The sequence below is a fragment of the Giraffa tippelskirchi genome, chromosome 12, assembly GCF_054371585.1.
Source record: "Giraffa tippelskirchi isolate mGirTip1 chromosome 12, T2T-mGirTip1v1.2.pri, whole genome shotgun sequence".
Lineage (NCBI taxonomy): Eukaryota > Metazoa > Chordata > Mammalia > Artiodactyla > Giraffidae > Giraffa > Giraffa tippelskirchi.
In genome coordinates, this window is record NC_137286.1 from 62,084,549 (window position 1) to 62,103,316 (window position 18,768).

The 18,768-nt window shown below is 43.5% G+C and overlaps 1 protein-coding gene across 4 annotated transcripts in view; it reads left to right on the forward strand.

Moving 5' to 3' along the window:
- Window positions 1–18,768, forward strand: part of GABRB3 (gamma-aminobutyric acid type A receptor subunit beta3) — a 274,911-nt gene that overhangs the window by 189,892 nt on the left and 66,251 nt on the right. For all 4 annotated transcript variants that reach the window (XM_081551411.1, XM_081551412.1, XM_081551410.1 and 1 more), the window contains one exon: window positions 2,467–2,687. In XM_081551411.1, the coding sequence (XP_081407537.1) occupies window positions 2,467–2,687 (221 nt within the window). The remainder of the gene's footprint in view (window positions 1–2,466; window positions 2,688–18,768) is intronic.

Below are 18,768 nucleotides of genomic sequence, written 5' to 3' on the forward strand. Positions count from 1 at the left end.
CTTCCTCACCCACAGCTTTGAATTTAAAACATAGGTTTTATTATTATTCAGATATGGCAAGGTCAGCAGGTAAGGAGACAGCTGTCGTTGAAGAGAGAGTTTGTCACCAGCAGACACCAAGAGGAGGGGGCATGTTAAAGCATGAGGAATCAAAAACTAAAAGACGTGGTTGATACACGTGGTTATGTCACTTGCTGCTTAGAAACCTTCAGTGTTCATTGACTTTGGAGCCAGTGTTCGAGTTTTTCCACTTTCTGCTCACTGCTGCAGTCCAGCCTTGCCCACCACTCTATACTTTCCCCCTCTTGCACCCCATGTTCCAGCAAATCTGCACTCCTTGGGGTTTCTCATCAGTTCAGTAAAAGCAACAGTCCTTGTGTGACTTTTCATTCCCCTACCTTGTGTCCAGCTGACCAAGCCTTCAATACCACCTGCCTTCTGAGAATCTTTAATTGGTGGTGGGACTTGTGTGTGTGTGTGTCTGTGTGTGTGTGTGTGTGTATGGGGGGTTCACACAATTAATACCGGGCACAGACCTTTGCCATGGAAGTGAGTAAGAAAAAAATGCCTGTTTCTTCGCATCCACTCAAATGCTAACTTTCTTTCTAGTTACAATGCTGCTGCTGATAAGTCTGTTTGGTCACGTCAGACTCTGTGCGACCCCATAGACGGCAGCCCACCAGGCTCCCCCGTCCCTGGGATTCTCCAGGCAAGAACACTGGAGTGGGTTGCCATTTCCTTCTCCAATGCGTGAAAGTGAAAAGTGAAAGTGAAGTCGCTCAGTCATGTCCGACCCTTAGCGACCCCATGGACTGCACCCTACCAGGCTCCTCCGTCCATGGGATTTTCCAGGCAAGTGTACTGGAGTGGGGTGCCATTGCCTTAGTTGCAATAAAGCTTCAAGAAAGGGCTTCCCTGGTGGCTCAGACAGTAAAGAATCTGCCTTCAATGCAGGAGACCTGGGTTCACTCCCCAAGTTGGGAAGATCCCCTGGAGAAGGAAATGGCAACCCACTCCAATATTCCTGCCTAGAGAAGTCCACGGGCAGAGGAGTCTGGTGAGGTACAGTCCATGGGGCCGCAAAAAGTCAGTCACGACTGAGTGAGTATATATAGAATAAAAAAATATAATAAAAAGGGCTCCTCAGGCCTTTTGCAATTTTTGCTTCCCTCTCTCTGATTTTTCATGGGCCCTCTAGCTTACACTTCCTCTTGATCGTAGTTGTGAAGCATGTACTGGTTCTGTCACCTCCCTGTCTGACGGCACCTGGAGAGGAAGGAGTGCAGGTATATATACTTTGTCATTTTGGAGGCTTCTCTGCTCCAGCACTCTTGTGGCCAGCGACAGACAATCAGTGACACGGGCAGCTCTGAGAACTGCCCTGTGAGGTGGCGAGAAGAACTTGGATGGGATGTCAGGAGACCCATGTATGGGATAGATTCTTCAAGCTGGTTTGCCGTCAGCCCCTCACTGCCTGCAAAGCAGATGTGCTCTGCCAGTGCGGGAGCCTCCGTGCTCCTGCCTGTAACAACAGTGATTTCTTCTTTCCTGGCTGGAGAGTTTACTGTCTCCTTTGGATTTTCAGATTGGATCCTTCCACTGTGCGGTTCAGGATGTCCTATGGTTATCATCAGGTTTTTAGACCTGATCACTCTGGACTTGAACAGTGATTGCCAAAAGGAATAGAAATTTAAAAATAGAATTTCCATGCTCAACCTCTGACTTGTCTTTTCCCCCTACTTCCTTATTGCACTAACTACTTTGCAAAACAAAAACATGGGGTCAGCTGCCTGTTTTGCTGCTTATTTTGTGGGGTCTAGCTAGTCTAGCTGCCTCCTCCCACATCCAGCTTCAGTCCTGTTTTCTCTAAGCATCTTCCTCTAGAGGTGATGACATGGCCTGGTTAGTGTGTAGTAATGGCCTTGGCAATCTAGAGGGAAAGGGAAATGTTACACGTGATGCATAGAGACCTCCTGCAGGTCATCCTGTCCCCAACTGGTGTTTTTTTCTAGAGGGTTCCATTTACAGCTGTGTGGAGGGTGGAAGGGAGGAGAGGAAGAGTCTAAACTGCTGAGAGTTTGTAGCCAGGACTGGCCTATTATTGGCTCCTCGGGCATAGGTCTGGCTGGTGGGAGCAGGAGGACCTAGGCTAATGCCCGGGTTCCCTGCCAGCACTCTAATTTTATGATGACTTTTTTTTTTTTTTTTTGGCTTTTATTTCTAGGGTGTCTCTTAAATGCCAATTTGTCTGGTCTGCTTCTTACCTAATAAAAACAGAGTACTTATAGACATGATGTACACCTGTTAAAACCAGCATTTGCATTTACAAGAAAGCAACCACTGCTGCCTAACCCTGTCTGAAAGTAACCCATTTCTCCTGGATTCCAACCTGAATTGGGCCGGTTGTGGAGGAGACTTGCCTGTGGTTGAGCACAAACTCCTTTTTTCTTTTCTTTCCCCCCCCAGGATTACACCTTGACCATGTATTTTCAACAATACTGGAGAGATAAAAGGCTCGCCTATTCTGGGATCCCTCTCAACCTCACGCTGGACAATCGAGTGGCTGACCAGCTCTGGGTGCCTGACACATATTTCTTAAATGACAAAAAGTCATTTGTGCATGGAGTGACGGTGAAGAACCGCATGATCCGCCTCCACCCTGACGGGACGGTGCTGTACGGGCTCAGGTCTGTCTGCCCTGCGGGCTGGGTTCATGGTTGCATGGCACGTTGGCCTTGAGTTTCAACGGAGTTGATTATAGTAAGTGAGGCCATGTCCTCCAATTAATTAAGAGACATCCAGGAAACACTCTGAACTCTGAAGAAGAAGAATCTTATAAATCTAAGATTTGGAGCATTACTGTTACTATAAAGCAAGGCTGTTTTTCAAGCAAGTGAAAAACAGCCTCCTCGGATTGAGTTGATGTAATTGGGCTGTAAGAACAGATTCCCTCAGGACAGATTTCCCTTATCATAACCACAAAGAGGCCTATAATTCATATCACCTTCATACTTTAGAGGCTTTCAGCAAAGTTTCCTAAAGCCATTTGCAGTTGAAAAAAAAGGTCTACTGTGCTGACATACGGTATGGTCTCCACAAAGCTTTATGAGGTGGTGCCACTAATATTTATAGGGGGAGTAAATATGAGGCTTCCTGGTGAGAATAACCTCTCGCCAGGTCTCATAATGAAGTCACGTGAATTCGGAAACCAGACTCTTTGCTGTCTGGAACCCTGAGGAGTCCCTCGGCTTCCCGGGTTATCCTGGAAGCCACCAAGCCTTCCACAAAGCTTTATGAGGTGGTGCCACTAATATTTATAGGGGGAGTAAATATGAGGCTTCCTGGTGAGAATAACCTCTCGCCAGGTCTCATAATGAAGTCACGTGAATTCGGAAACCAGACTCTTTGCTGTCTGGAACCCTGAGGAGTCCCTCGGCTTCCCGGGTTATCCTGGAAGCCACCAAGCCTTCCCGTGATGCTCCACCACTGCTGGTTGTTAGTGATTTTGACTTCCACTGAATGGTGACCTTAGCAATCTGTGTCTCTTATGTTGACTTAGCACTGGTTTTTGTTTTGTTTTAGAGTAAGTATGTCTGTCTCACAGTCAGGAATGGGGCACAGGTGGTTATCTTGGAGCAAAGGTTTATCTCAAAATGTTGTGAATCTTCTTTTAAAATTTAATTTGTTTATGGCTGTGCTAGGTCTGTGTTCTGGCGCACAAGCTTAGCAGTTGCAGCTCGTGGGCTCCAGAGCATGAGCTCAGTAGTTGTGGGGCATGGGCCTAGTTGCCCAGCAGCATGTGGGATCTTAGTTCCCAGGCCAGGGGTCGAACCTGGGTCCCCTGCATTGGCAGGCAGATTCTTAACTGCTGGACCACCAGGGAAGTCCCTGTTGTGAATCTTTGACTAAGACTCCAACAGGGCTAAAGAGTAATCATAATAATGTATATTTAAATCCATACAACTGTGAATTTTAGTGCTTTGGGAAGAGTAAAGGGAATTATTTAACACTGCCTTAAATGGAAAATGTTAAGTGACTTCTTCAAAACACCAGTATATAGAATGAGAGTTGGAATTTTAGCAAAAATCAGACTTAACTGTAAGAGAAAAAAGTGGCACATATCAACTAAGCCATGGTGTTACTCTAAAAAGAATCTAGATAATGTTTCCTTGAGATATTTTCAGCATTTGGTATTTTTGCCTGAAAGTGAGAGATGTGGTTGAAAAGTTTTGAAGTTCTGACAAGTAAAAATTATCGGTTGTTCAAAAGATTATCCAGAGGCCGGGTAAGCATAAAATGGGGAGTCAGGTCCTTCATTTACCTGCCCTCCCTCCCCAAAAATGTGGACAGAAATGTCTGTGTGTGAGTGTGTGAGTGTGTGTGTGTGTGTGTGTATGTGTATGCATGTGTGTAGTGGGGGCAAAGCATAGGAAGCAAAATCAGTGAAAACTCGGCTAGGCCTTCTTGGCTTCTTGCTGCTTGGGTTCTCTCCATTTTTGTTTTTATGTTGTTTATTTTCTCACCAGAGTTAGAGTACATTTAGTGTGTCTAAGAAGAAAGAGGTTTCACTCTGTTAGGACAGCATCTGAGTCCACTCAGGTCGCTTTAACAAACGCCCACAGCAGACACTTATTTCTCACCCTCTGGAGGCTGGGAGTTCAAGATCAAGGTGCCGGCAGTTAGTGTCTAGGGAAGGCCTGCGTCTTCATTCGTGCCAGGAGCCTTCTCACTGTATCTTCACCTGATGAAAGCACTCTTGGGTCTCCTTTATAAGAACACCAATCCCATTCATGGGGCTCCACCCTCATGAACTAAGCCTTCACGTTCTGATACCACCTTTGGGTTCAAATATGAATTTGAAGGAACATAAACATTTGGACCATAGTAGACAAGATGATACAATATGAATGAAAGAACTGTAATTAATTTCCAAACTCCATTTGAAAGTGTTGGATTTCACACCATAAAACAGGCAAGAATAAGAAAAACCAAGAGATTAAAATTATGTAACAGCTAATACTCTGACTGTAAATTTTAATATAGAATTTAAATAATAAGCTATGGGATCCTTTTAATAGTAAACTTTTTACAATTACCTAGAAAAACTCTCTGGTGAAATTTACTCCAACTGAGCTATTTAAAATCCTAAAAGATGATGCTGTTAAAGTGCTGCACTCAATATGTCAGCAAATTTGGAAGACTCGGCAGTGGCCACAGAACTGGAAAAGGCCAGTTTTCATTCCAATTCCAAAGAAGGGCAATGCTAAAGATGTTCAAACTACCATACAGTTGTGCTCATTTCACATGCTAGTCAGGTTATGCTCAAAATCCTTCAAGCTAGGCTTCAGCAGTACAGGAAACGAGAACTTCGAGATATACAAGCTGGGTTTAGAAAAGGCAGAGGAACCAGAGGTCAAATTGGCAACATTTGTTGGATCATAGAGAATGCAAGGGAACTCCAGAGAAGCATCTGTTTCATTGATGACATGAAAGCCTTTGACAGTATGGATTACAACAAACTGTGGAAAACTCTTAAAGAGATGGGAATACCAGACTACCTTACCTGTCCTCTGAAAAACCTGCATATGTGTCAGGAATCAACAGTTAGAACCTTATATGGAACAACTGACTGGTTCAAACTTGGGAAAGGAGTAAGGCAAAGTTGTATATTGTCACACTTTTTGTTTAACTTATATGCAGAGGCTTCCCAGGTGGCACCTAGTGGTAAAGAACCTGCCTGCCAGTGCAGGAGACATAAGAGACAAGGGTTTGATCCCTGGGTCAGGAAGATCACCTGAGTAGGAAATGGCAACCCACTCCAGTTTTATTGCCTGGGGAACCCCATGGACAGAGAAGCCTGGCAGGCTATAGTCCATGGGGTCACAAAGTGTTGGACACAACTGAAGCGACTCAGAATGCATGCATGCAGAGTACATCATGTGAAATGCCAGGCTGGATGAAGCCAAGCTGGAATCAAGATTGCCAGGAGAAATACCAACAACCTCAGATATGCAGATGATGCTAGTCTAATGGCAGAAAGTGAAGAGGAACTAAAGAGCCTCTTGATGAGAGTGAAAGAGGAGAGTGAAAAAGCTGGCTTGAAACTCAACATTCAGAAAACTAAGATCATGGCATCTGGTCCCATCACTTCATGGCACATAGATGGGAAAAAAGTGGAAACTGTGACAGATTTTATTTTCTTAGGTTCCAAAATCACTGCAGATGGTGACTGCAGCCATGAAATTAAAAGACGCCTGCTCCTTGGAAGAAAAGCTATGACCAACCTAAACAGCATATTGAAAAGCAGAGACATCACTTTACTGACAAAGGTCTGTCTAGTCAAAGCTATGGTTTTTCCAGTAGTCATATATGGATGGATGTGAGAGTTGGCCATAAAGATGGCTGAGTGCCAAAGAATTGATGTTTTTGAACTGTGGTGCTGGAGAATACTCTCGAGAGTCCCTTGGACTGCAAGATCAAACCAGTCATTGGGAAATGGATGTCAACCCTGAATACTCATTGGAAGGACTTATGCTGAAGTTGAAGTTCCAATATTTTGGCAGCCTGATGCAAAGTGCCAGCTCATTGGGAAAGACTCTGATGCTGGGAAAGATTGGAAGCAAAAGGAGAAGAGGGTGGCAGAGAATGAGATGGTTAGATAGCATCCATCTAACTAACTGACTCAAGTGGGCAGGAATTTGAGCAAACTCTGGGAAATAGTGAAGGACAGGGAAGCCTGGAGTGCTGCAGAACTTGGGGTAGCAAAGAGTTGGGCAGGACTTAAGGACTAAACAATAACAACAAAAGTGAAGTTTACATTCATTATACATCTCAAATAGCCTCTTAAATCAGTAAATGGATTTCCAAATCATAGCTGTTTTTATTCAAATGGGCTTTGCAGGGGGGCTCAGTGTTGAAGAATCTGCCTGCCAAGCAGGAGATATGGGTTGAATTCCTTAATCTTCCTGAGTCAGGAAGATCCCCTGGAGAAGAAAACAGCAACCCACTCCAGTATTCTTATCATGGAAATCCCATGGACAGAGGAACCTCGTGGGCTACAGTCCACGGGATCGCAAAGCATCGGACACGACTTAGCAACTGAAGAACAGCAATACACTCAATATGGACTATCCTGGTGGCACAGTGGAATGAACTCGCCTGCAATGCAGGAGAGATGGGTGCTATGCCTAGGTTGGGAAGATCCCTTGGAGAAGGAAGTAGCAACCCCCTCCAATATTCTTGCCTGGGAAAACCCATGCAAGAGGGTTTTCAGAGGAGCCTAGTGGTCTTCAGTCCATGGGGTCACAAAAGAGTCAGACATGACTTAGTGACTCAACAACAACAAATGTCAATATAGCCCCTAGATATTTATTTAGAACCTCGTATTTTTTTAAACAATTCTTACATGTGGAGCTATACAGGCTGCCAGAAAGGAAATTAAATCACAGACCATTTTCCACATGTGTTTATCAGCCATCTAAATTCCTTTGAAACTGGCTAATCTAGAAATTTCTGTCTTCAGTTTAAAAAAACACACATATCTATAGAAATTAATTTGAATTTGAAATAATTTGAATTTTTGGACAGAAGGCACATTCAGTTCAGTTCAGTTCAGTCGCTCAGTCGTGTCTGACTCTTTGCGACCCCATGAATCGCAGCACGCCAGGCCTCCCTGTCCATCACCAACTCCCGGAGTTTACCCAAACCCATGTCCATCGAGTCGGTGATGCCATCCAACCATCTCATCATCTGTCGTCCGCTTCTCTTCCTGCCCTCAATCCTTCCCAGCATTAGGGTCTTTTCCAATGAGTCAACTATTAGTGCTTGGAAATACTGGTAATTTTATTAAATCCACCTAAATACACATCCTGTGTTATTCTGTGTGAACTGAAGTGCCGTTTATACACTCCGCAAGGTATACTCAGGCACACTGTGTGTGTTGTATATTTTGATGACGTGGCATGAGTGTCACCCTGCATCCGCCCCTTGGCGGGGCTTCCTGACTTCCCTCTCTTCTCTTTTTACTGCTGTACTCCCTGGATCATGTTGGTGACATGGTGAGAAAGAGACGGCCAGTGTTTGTATCCTTTTAGCAAATAGTCTACCAGTGCCTGGTCCTGGAGTGGGTCTGGTGCAGCTGAGAACTTGCGTGGATTAAACCCCACAAGGAGGTTCATGGAGCACTGGGCTTGTCAGTCTCCTGCTTGTAAAATACTGCTCATGAAGGCTCAACCCATCAGAGATTACTTTCCTACTGGCTGTGTCCTAAGAAGCTAATTGACCTGACTGTGTCCCTGGAACCTTAAGGTTGAATTCTTCTTTCCTTTGGAGACTAGGATTGGCCTTCACCTCGAGTATCCTGCAGTTGCTCAAGCTGCTGGTTAGTCACCATTTAGCTCCTCTGGGCTCCTTTTCCCAGATGTGTCCAGCCATCACAGCAGAAGATCAACCAGGACTTTTGCTTTATCGAGAGTAGAAGAGGGTCTCTGGCTGGCAATGAGCTCTCCATGATGTGGGTTTGGACGTCACCTCAGAATTATTCCAGGAAGTCATTAATCCATTACTCTGATGACTCTGCACAAGTAGTCAGTGGCTGGTCACAAAGATGCTGGCGAGTGATCACGTTCATGTAGTGATAAAAGGTTGTTTTAAATCATGAACTCCTTTTCAATGACTCTTACAGCCCCTATGTATGAAACTTGGGCTGATACTACCTTGAGATTACCTGCTTGGCTCAGCTGAATGAGACAATGAACCAAACCTCTTGTACTCATCACATCACTGGATGTGGTAAGGGGATGCTCTGAATAGGGCATACATGCCATCTTAAAATAAGACTTGGGCTGTTGGAAAACCTCCTTTGAGGAGCCAAACCTTTTTAGGAGCTAGGAAGATCTTGGCTGCCAAGAGGCTCACAAGGCTTGATCCTGTTTCTATGACAGCGTTTCTGTTTCCTTTGGTGCCAGGCTGAAGTTTTCTTGCTGTCTGTCCCTCTTCCATCTCATCTTCTTTTTCAAGTCAACCAATCACCGTATGACATTGAATATCTTACCTGCACCACTGAGCTTACTTGTAATGTGATCTTTTCTTCAGGCCATGAATTTTGTGTCTTTGGACCTGTTCTCCTGTTGCTACGAGTTGGTAATGATTTCATAAAATAGTACTTGACTTTCTCTGAAAAGATCCTGGGAGTCTGAGGTTGAGTCATCTTCATCAAAACAATGTAGCCATGTTGTGCCTGAGACGCTTACTGCAAAATTTATTGGAAAATATCTTGTGAAATTCCTACTTGCTGTTGAACATGACTTAAAATTGTTAAAGTTCCCCTTCCTGTACTTAGAAAGTTCATGCAGTGTTAAAATGAACCTAAAACTTATTTCAGGAGGTTCGAATTAAGTCATCTAACTGGTTTGACTGCTATCTTTTTCCAAAACTGCATTTTATAGAGTGGTTCTGGCCAAACACCTTTTTCTCCCAGGAAAGCTGTAAGCCCACACAATTAATAACTTCCCTGGTGGCTCATATGATAATGAATCTGCCTACAATGCAGGAGACCCAGGTTCGATGCTTGGGTCAGGAAGATCGCTTAGAGAAGGGAATGGCAGCCCACTCCAGTCTCCTTGGCCTGGAGAATCAACGGACAGAGGAGCCTGGCTGGCTACAGGCCATAGTGTCGCAAAGTCAGACAGGACTGAGCGAGTCACACTTTCACTTTCACAGAATTAATAAGGCTCTTATGATTGGAGTGCAGGTGTGTTTAACTCCAAACTCTTATTTAGTCATTGGCTCCAAATTACTTTTACCTAAGTAAGAAACATTGATAAATTGCTTTCCAAGAGGGATTATGCCAATCTTTACTCCCACCAACAATAAATTACATGTTAGCTTTAGGGTAGTAACACCTACTTTGAACTTCATCATTTTTTAGGCTACTGTAAATAATCTATCAATATATTTACTTCATCTCTTGAGGATGGAGAAAATCACCTGTTTCTCTTTAAATTTGGGCTCATAAAATCATCTGTTCTCCCTAATCATGTTCATTCTTTCCCTATTTTTAAGAACTCTTTCATACCTTCACTTCAGGCATCACTCCTCATTCACATTTGATGATGTTATCCTATCCTTTAATTAAAAACACAGAAGGTTCTTCGTCTTGCCATTTACAAAGAGGCCATCCCACATGCCTGCTACTCATTCTGTGCTTCTCTCAAAGTGGAAAGTGGGTCCCTGAGCATTTCAGGAGTCACCTTCACCTTGGCATCCTCTCTCTACTAGAGGGTTTGGCTCCTGCAATTCTAACTGCTCTTTTGTTTACAACTGTTCTCTCTCTTCATGCTTCCTTCCACTCTTCAGAAATAGTCAAGGATGTCCCTGTTTTAGGGCCTTGGCACATACTCTTTTCCTGATGCAATACGTTGTTTCTAGATATTCACGTTTTTATGTAGATATATTATTGAAGGCAGTTCACCTGGTCCTGCTCTGGTCACCTATTCCTTTTTTATTATGCCTTCTTGTTTTACTTTATTTTTTATCATAGTGCTTATCTATATCTGACATGAACTTGTCATTTTATTGCATTTCTAATTCATTGCCTCTGTTCCTATCCCTGATGGTGGGGAAACCACCATTAGAATATAAATTCTTTGAGGAAAGAACCGGTTTCTTGTTTATTATTACATCCCAAAATCTAGAGTAGGAAAAAGTACTGTATGAGGATTAAATTTAATTCCCATTCTTCTTTCGGTAGTACTTTATTTTTATATTTTCTATTTAGATTCTTAATCTGTCAGAATTTATCTTGGTGTACGATGTGAGGCTGCTGTCCAGGGTTTTTCTTCTAAAATGGTTAGCTGTTTTTTTGCAGTACGTATCAGTTTATTCTTCCACATGAGCTTTAGAATCATTTGCATTCTCAAAATTTCTAAAAATATGACGTGAAATGTCAGTTGGAATTATGCTCGTAAATATGACTTTGAGAAGACCAAATGCTGAATGGTGGTCAGTCTTTCCTACATGCCTGTGGCACGGCTGTGTTCATGAATGCTTTCAGTCATGGCTTTTAGTAAACTTTTGTCATTTTATTCATATACCATCACTCATTTCTTTCTAAGATTTTTCCTGTTTCTATCGGTGTGGAGCTGTTAGGTACAGGATCATCTTTACATTATCTCTCTAACTTTCACTGGTGTGTGGGGAAGCTCTTCATCTGTTTGCTGATACATTTGTCCACTATCATATCTAGCCAGGCTAATCTCTTACTAGATCTAATTATCTAGTAAATACTCTTGAGGATTTTAGTCTTATAATCATATTGCTTATAATGAGTTTTTAATCTTCATTTTTATTGGTTTTATTCATGGTTCTGTTTTATTTCATTGGTTCCAATGTCCAGAAAATGAAAAACAATTGGGGATAACAGTGTGCAGCATCCCCTGGTTCTTCGTTATAGCAGGAGTGCTTCTTGCAAATCAACAGGAAGGATGATCTGTACTCTCAGTATAATGTAATTGTAATTCATTCTTTTACTTCCATTAAATACCAACATACATACATACTCTCATTTTCTGGGAATTATGTCATGAGTTGAATAACAAATATCACCAATTTATGGAATTTATTTTCAGCAACTAATTATAAATCAGATGACTGACCCTACATGGCTTTTTTTACATATCAGAAATAAGAAGAGACTTTGTTAATTCAGTCTCTAGATATATGATCATTTTTCTTTTTTCAGCCTATAACTGATGTATAATTTCCTACTGTGATCTATCCTTGAATTCCTGAGATAAATCCTACTTTATCATGGTGGGCAATACACTTAAGAAATTATTAAGTTTGCTTTGCTCATGCTTAATTTATAATTCTTCTTTTAAAAATCTGTTGACAGCCGGTTTATTGGTGTAAATATATCTTGTGATCTAGCCAGTGTGGTTTTTTGTCCCCCACCACCCCCCTGAACACTGTTAAGTGAGGTGTGAAGTTTTGATTTTTTGGCCACAGGCAGGTGGGAGTCTAGCCCCCCCACCAGGGTGGAGCCCCCACCCCCTGCGTTGAAAGGCGGTCTTAACCACTGGACCCCTAGGGAAGTCTTGTGCCAGTGTCTTAAGAATAGTCTTTTCCCATCTTTTTGTTATACAAGACTTCTTAGTTCAAAGTCTAATATTAAAAGCAGACTTAGAATTAATGTTTTCCCCTGCATGGCCCAGCCCTGTTTTAGGCTGCAAGCCTGTTGTGGCAAAGGAAGGTAGTTGACTTCTCAGCATCTGTGCCTCTGCTTCTCCTCTGTCCACTCCCAGCCTACCTCGATGACCTATACATTACCTCCTCTGGTTTTGAGGGTTTATTTGGGGGCAGGCATGGAGGGAAAATAAATAAGAAAAGTGTTACGGGTTTATTTGGGGGCAGGCACGGAGGGAAAATAAATAAGAAAAGTGTTACTGGAACTGTACTGTTTTCTCTTGGTTTCATGCTCTTTGGACCAAGAACATATGGGGAATTGGCTCTTTTCAGAGCTTTACTCCAGGAGGCCCCTTGACCAGCACTCGGGGCGGGGAGACTGAGCATAGGATACGTTTCTCTTCTATGGAGTCCCTTGGAAAAATTTCCTTAGTTCTAGGGCTCCATCCTTCATGGACACCTTCCATCTCTCCACTCATCCATGCAGCCCTAGTAAATAGGATTCAGGAGCGCTGCAGGCCCTCCATTCTCCCATGGAGCCCAGGTGTGAGCCCCAGGCATCTGCCCTCCCTCCTCATATAATATCCAAGCCCTATTCAGTCTCCACTGTCCCACCACCCGCAGACCAGGAGTGCCACACCCACCATTTCTTCCAGAGATCAGCGGGAAGATGCGATCTCTCTTAGGGATGGCTGGAAACTCTACCAAGAAATCTATCCCCAATTTAGTTCCCTCTCCTCATTACTCTGACTTCTATTAACAGTTGTAACTTGGACAAAGATTCCAAGAACCATGAACCAATTCAATGAAATTCAGTAGTAAATTACCAATGGTTAGGTGATAATATTGGGTCTTCTCACACATTTCTGATACATATCATGTAGATTCTATTAAATATATTAATACATTAGATCTCTTTGTGTTTTGACATAATATGAATCAAGAAGATTTCCCTGTTTTTATATGTTCTGTAATAAATTATATCATATGTTAAACCTCTGTTCCTAGAATGAGTTGATATTCCTGTAAGTATTTTAAAACTTACCTGTAGACATATACAGCTGACCTTTGAACACTGTGGGAGGTTCGGGACGCTGACCTTCCACACAGTTGAAAATCCTCATATAACTTTTTAGTCGTCCCTCCATATCCTTGGTTAAGCATCTGCAAATTCAACCAGCAGTGGATTGTTCAGTATGATAGTGTATATTTACTGAAAAAATTCTGCATCTAAGTGGACCTGTGTATTTGAAATCCATATTGTTCAAGGGTCAACTGTACTACACATAAAATGTTTTTGTAGATGCATGGTACTTTGAATAGCCTCTTGAATGTCATTTTCCACTCTGGCACACATGGCTTTAATTTCTACTATACTTACAAGTATCTGTACATTCTCTAGATTTTCTTCTTACATCCGTCTTAAAAATTCATGTATTTTAGGAAAATATGCTTTTTATTCAGACATTCTAATTCATTAAGATGCACATATGCATTACCATCTAGAATATGTTGTTACATTCCCTTCTTCATTTATAATTATGTTCAGTAGCATCAAGAAATATTTACCTATTATATATATTTGTGTGTATATCTATACATTTTAAAGGGCTAGCCTTTAATTTTACATCATAATTCTCTTCATTAATCTATGCTTCACATTTGTAAACATCCACCTCCTTCTGTTGCTTTTAAAGCTCTCTTTATTGAGGAGTAGCTCCTCTCAGCCACCACCCGTGACGTTGGATGTGGGGTAGCTCCTCTCAGCTGTGCTTCTAGAACTAACAAGCAAAAAAGATGTCCTTTTCATCTTCAATAAAGATGGGATGAAAGGGATGAAAATGGCTGTCTGAGGAGGCCTTACAAATAGCTGTGAAAAGAAGGGAAGCGAAAAACAAAGGAGAAAAAGAAAGATACACCCATTTGAATGCAGAGTTCCAAAGAATGGTGAGGAGAGATAAGAAAGCCTTCCTCAGCGATCAGTGCAAACAAATAGAGGAAAACAATAGAATGGGAAAGAATAGAGATCTCTTCAAGGAAATTAGAGATGCCAAGGGAACATTTCATGCAAAGATGGGCTCAATAAAGGACAGAAATGGTATGGGCCTAACAGAAGCAGAAGATATTAAGAAGAGGTGGCAAGAATACACAGAAGGAAGGGGAACACATGTGAACCCATGGCTGATTCATGTCAATGTATGGCAAAAACTATTACAATATTGTAAAGTAATTAGCCCCCAACTAAAATAAATAAATTTATAAAATAAAAAAAAATAAAAAAAAATAAAAAAATAAAATCCTCCCAGGGGAAAAAAAAAAAAAAGAATACACAGAAGAACTGTACAAAAAAGATCTTCACGACCCAGATAATCATGATGGTATGATAACTCACCTAGAGCCAGACCTCCTGAAATGTGAAGTCAAGTGGGCCTTAGGAAGCATCACTACGAACAAAGCTAGTGGAGGTGATGGAATTCCATTTGAGCTATTTCAAATCCTCAAAGATGATGCTGTGAAAGTGCTGCACTCAATATGCCAGCAAATATGGAAAACTCAGCAGTGGCCACAGGACTGGAAAAGATCAGTTTTCATTCCAATCCCAAAGAAAGGCAATGCCAAAGAATGCTCAAACTACCACATAACTGCACTCATCTCACACGCTAGTCAAGTAATGCTTAAAATTCTCCAAGCCATGCTTCAGCAATACGTGAACCATGAACTTCCATATGTTGAAGCTGGTTTTAGAAACGATAGAGGAAGCAGAGATCAAATTGCCCACATCCAACAGATCATCGAAAAAGCAAGAGAGTTCCAGTAAAACATCTATTTCTGCTTTATTGACTATGCCAAAGCCTTTGACTGTGTGGATCACAATAAACTATGGAAAATTCTGAAAGAGATGGAATACCAGACCACCTGACCTGCCTCTTGAGAAACCTGTATGCAGGTCAGGAAGCAACAGTTAGAACTGGACATGGAACAACAGACTGGTTCCAAATAGGAAAAGGAGTACGTCAAGACTGTATATTGTCACCCTGCTTATTTAACTTATATGCAGAGTACATCATGAGAAATGCTGGACTGGAGGAAGCACAAGCTGGAATCAAGATTGCCAGGAGAAATATCAATAACCTCAGATATGCAGATGACACCACCATTATGGCAGAAAGTGAAGAAGAGCAAAAGAGCCTCTTGATGAAAGTGAAAGAGGCGAGTGAAAAAGTTGGCTTAAAGCTCAACATTCAGAAAACTAAGATCATGGCATCTGGTCCCATCACTTTGTGGCAAATAGATGGGGAAACAGTGGAAACAGTGGCTGACTTTATTTTTCTAGGCTCCAAAATCACTGCAGATGGTGATTGCAGCCATGAAATTAAAAGATGCTTACTCCTTGGAAGGAAAGTTTTGACCAACCTAGACAGCATATTGAAAAGCAGAGACATTACTTTACCAACAAAGGTCCGTCTAGTGAAGGCTATGATTTTTCCAGTGGTCATGTATGGATGTGAGAATTGGACTATAAAGAAAGCCGAGTGCTGAAGAATTGATGCTTTTGAACTGTGGTGTTGGAGAAGACTCTTGAGAGTCCCTTGGACTGCAAGGAGATCCAACCAGTCCATCCTAAAGCAGATCAGTCCTGGTTGTTCATTGGAAGGACTGATGCTGAAGCTGAAATTCCAGTACTTTGGCTACCTGATGCGAAGAGCTGACTCACTGGAAAAGACCCTAATGCTGGGAAAGATTGAGGGCAGGAGGAGAAGGGGATGACAGAGGATGAGATGGTTGGATGGCATCACTGACTCAATGGACATGGGTTTGGGCAAACTCCGGAAGTTGGTGATGGACAGGGCGGCCTGGCATGCTGTGGTTCATGGGGTCGCAAAGAGTCGCCCATGACTGAGCGACTGAACTGAACTGAACTGTTTGAGGAATGATGTCAGCAAAGTGGCAGACTAAGAAACTCCCAAGTTTTTATTTGTCCACAGAAACATCAAAAAACAAGCAGAAGCTGTCTGAACCAACTTTGTAGGAGCTCCAGAATATATTCTTGCTATATATTCCAAGGCTTATAGCAACCAACCAAATGCCAAGTAAAGAAAAACCTATATTCAAAACAGTAGGAAAGTTTTATGGCATTTTCCCCTGCCATTTCCCCATCCCTTCCCTGGGGCAGGGACAGTTTTCACCTCAAGCAAGTGGCAGCTCAGTTACAAGTTCTCTGGCACTAGAGGGAGCAGAGCCGATCTTATTTATGAACCATTATGTGCATATGTTCTGTCTGGAAAATACCCAAAGGACTGAAGCAAACTCAAAACGCAGATAGGAAAAGAGGCAGGTACTGCTCATAAAGGCTTCAACATGTCTGCAAACCCATAGATGTCTAAGGCAAGAGATACTGAGTGGAAATATAGCGCAGACCAGCTGATGAGGCCCAAAGGAGAAGGAGGGATGAGACATTTTGGAAAATTAGGTCATTCAAAAAGCAGCCATACAGAGTCAGGATCAAGATGGCAAAAAAGTTCACCTCCCTCCATAGAAACATTGAAAATACACCTCTAAGTGGAAAAATTCAAACAAAACAGCTACGGAGTGCCAACAGATGACCTCAGGCATCCAAAGAGGCAAGAAAACCTCCATGTGACTGAGTAGGACAAAAGGAAGAGGAAAAAGAAGAAATCAGGATGGGGAGTGAACTGTGCCCAGGGCAGAGAACTGTGAAGGAGGAAGATTTTCCACATCTTGGGAAGGCACCTCACCATTGGAGAAATTGCACGGGATGGAGGGGGAGTTTTGGTGCCTATACAGGGTATAGCAGCAAAGGGCTGTGGAGGGAAAATGGGAAGTAAGCTGCACAGAGGATTGGCCCCGCCATTCTGCGTTCCTCAACCTGAGACACTTCTCTGTTGGTGAGAGTAGGGGTCGGGTGCTGAAGTTCAGACTCCAAAGCTCAGTCACAGGGAGAAGACCAGGGTTAGCTGAGGAAACAGCCTGAAAAGTTCAAGAGTTAGGATGTGGCAGCTGAGGGTGTACTAAGAAGATGCCTGGACTTCTAGAGAAGCAAGACTCCATTATTGGGAGGCATATGAGGAGAGAGGTGAGACCACCACAAGAGCTTCTTTCCCTGTGAGGACTCCCAGGCAGCAGGAAACCACCTACAAGAACTCTAACGGTGGGCAGGAGTTGCCACCACCACCTTGGGCTCCAGAGACAGCCAGTGGCTGTCTCTTCCAGACCCACAGGCAGGTGCCAGGTCCTGTCCCTGCTGTTCTGGAAGGGTGCAGACAGCTTCCCCCACCAGAAATCCTGCCAGTGGGTCATGGAACCCACCCCTTGCTGACCTGGAAGGGTGCGGACAGCTTCCCCCACCAGGAATCCTGCCAGTGGGTCATGGAACCCACCCCTTGCTGACCTGGAAGAGTGTGGACAGGTATGGCTACTAGGAGCTCCACCAGCAGGACCCAGGACCTATCCACACCGTCCTGGGAGGGCAAGGATAGCTTCTGCGACTAGAAAATCCACCAGTGAGTGCCAGGACCTGCTTCACTGTCCCAAGAGGACACGGATAATTCCTCCAACTGGAAAATCCACCCACAGGTGCCACGACCTGCTCCACTGTCTTTGGGAGCATGTGGAAAGCTCTTGCTACTAGGAGATCCATCAGTAGGACCTGCCTTGCCATCCCAGGAGGGTACAGATAACTTCTGCAACTAGGGAATCTGTCAGTGGGTGTCCAGACCCCTCCCTGCTGTCTTAGGAGGGCACAGAACCTCTCGCTATTAAGAAGTAAGGGGGACTATTAAGAAATGAATGCTGGGGCCCACTCTGCTGTCCCAGGAGGGTACAGGTAGCTACCCTCACTAGGAAATCTGCCCCAGGGAGGGGCTGAAACCATAGCTGAGCCCCAAGGGCTGGTAACCAAGGAAAAAGAGTTGAAATCTCTTCCTCAGAGTGGCATGCATTGTGGAGCTACATCTTCACTGCAACTTCTTAAATTCAGCACCTGCAAAACATCCAACAGGGCACCAAGTATTCCTGCTTTAGCAGCTGTGGGCTTTGTGGGCACATGCATGCAGGGGCTGGGTGAAGCTACCTCTGTAGTTCCCACAGCAGGTCTAGGCGCATGGTTCCTGCAGTCTGACCTCAGTCAAACTATGCTGGTGGTCAAGTGAGAACAGCACTGAAGCCAGTTGCCAGCTTGCCCACAGTTAAGGCGGGACTGAGAGCAGTGCCAACAAAATTATGCTTTGTGAGTCTGCACAATGGGGCAAACGGGACACAAGAGAGCACACACACAGGTAAACCGCTCCGGGGAGGAGGAGTACCCAGTGGCCTCTCTGTGCTGTTCTCCCAGAGGGAATACACAAATCCCATCTACCTGGCACTGCTGATCAGAATCACAGCTAAGAAACAGATATGGGGGCATCTACTCCAACAATTAGAGAGCTGATCCCATTCCTGAGAGGGCAGTGGCAACAGCAGAGTGAAGGGGAGGTCCTGTTCAATATCTAAGGCAGGCTCTGATCACCACAACATGAGTCTGAACCCCTATCAAGGTGATAAGGACGCACACCTCTGGACCAACCT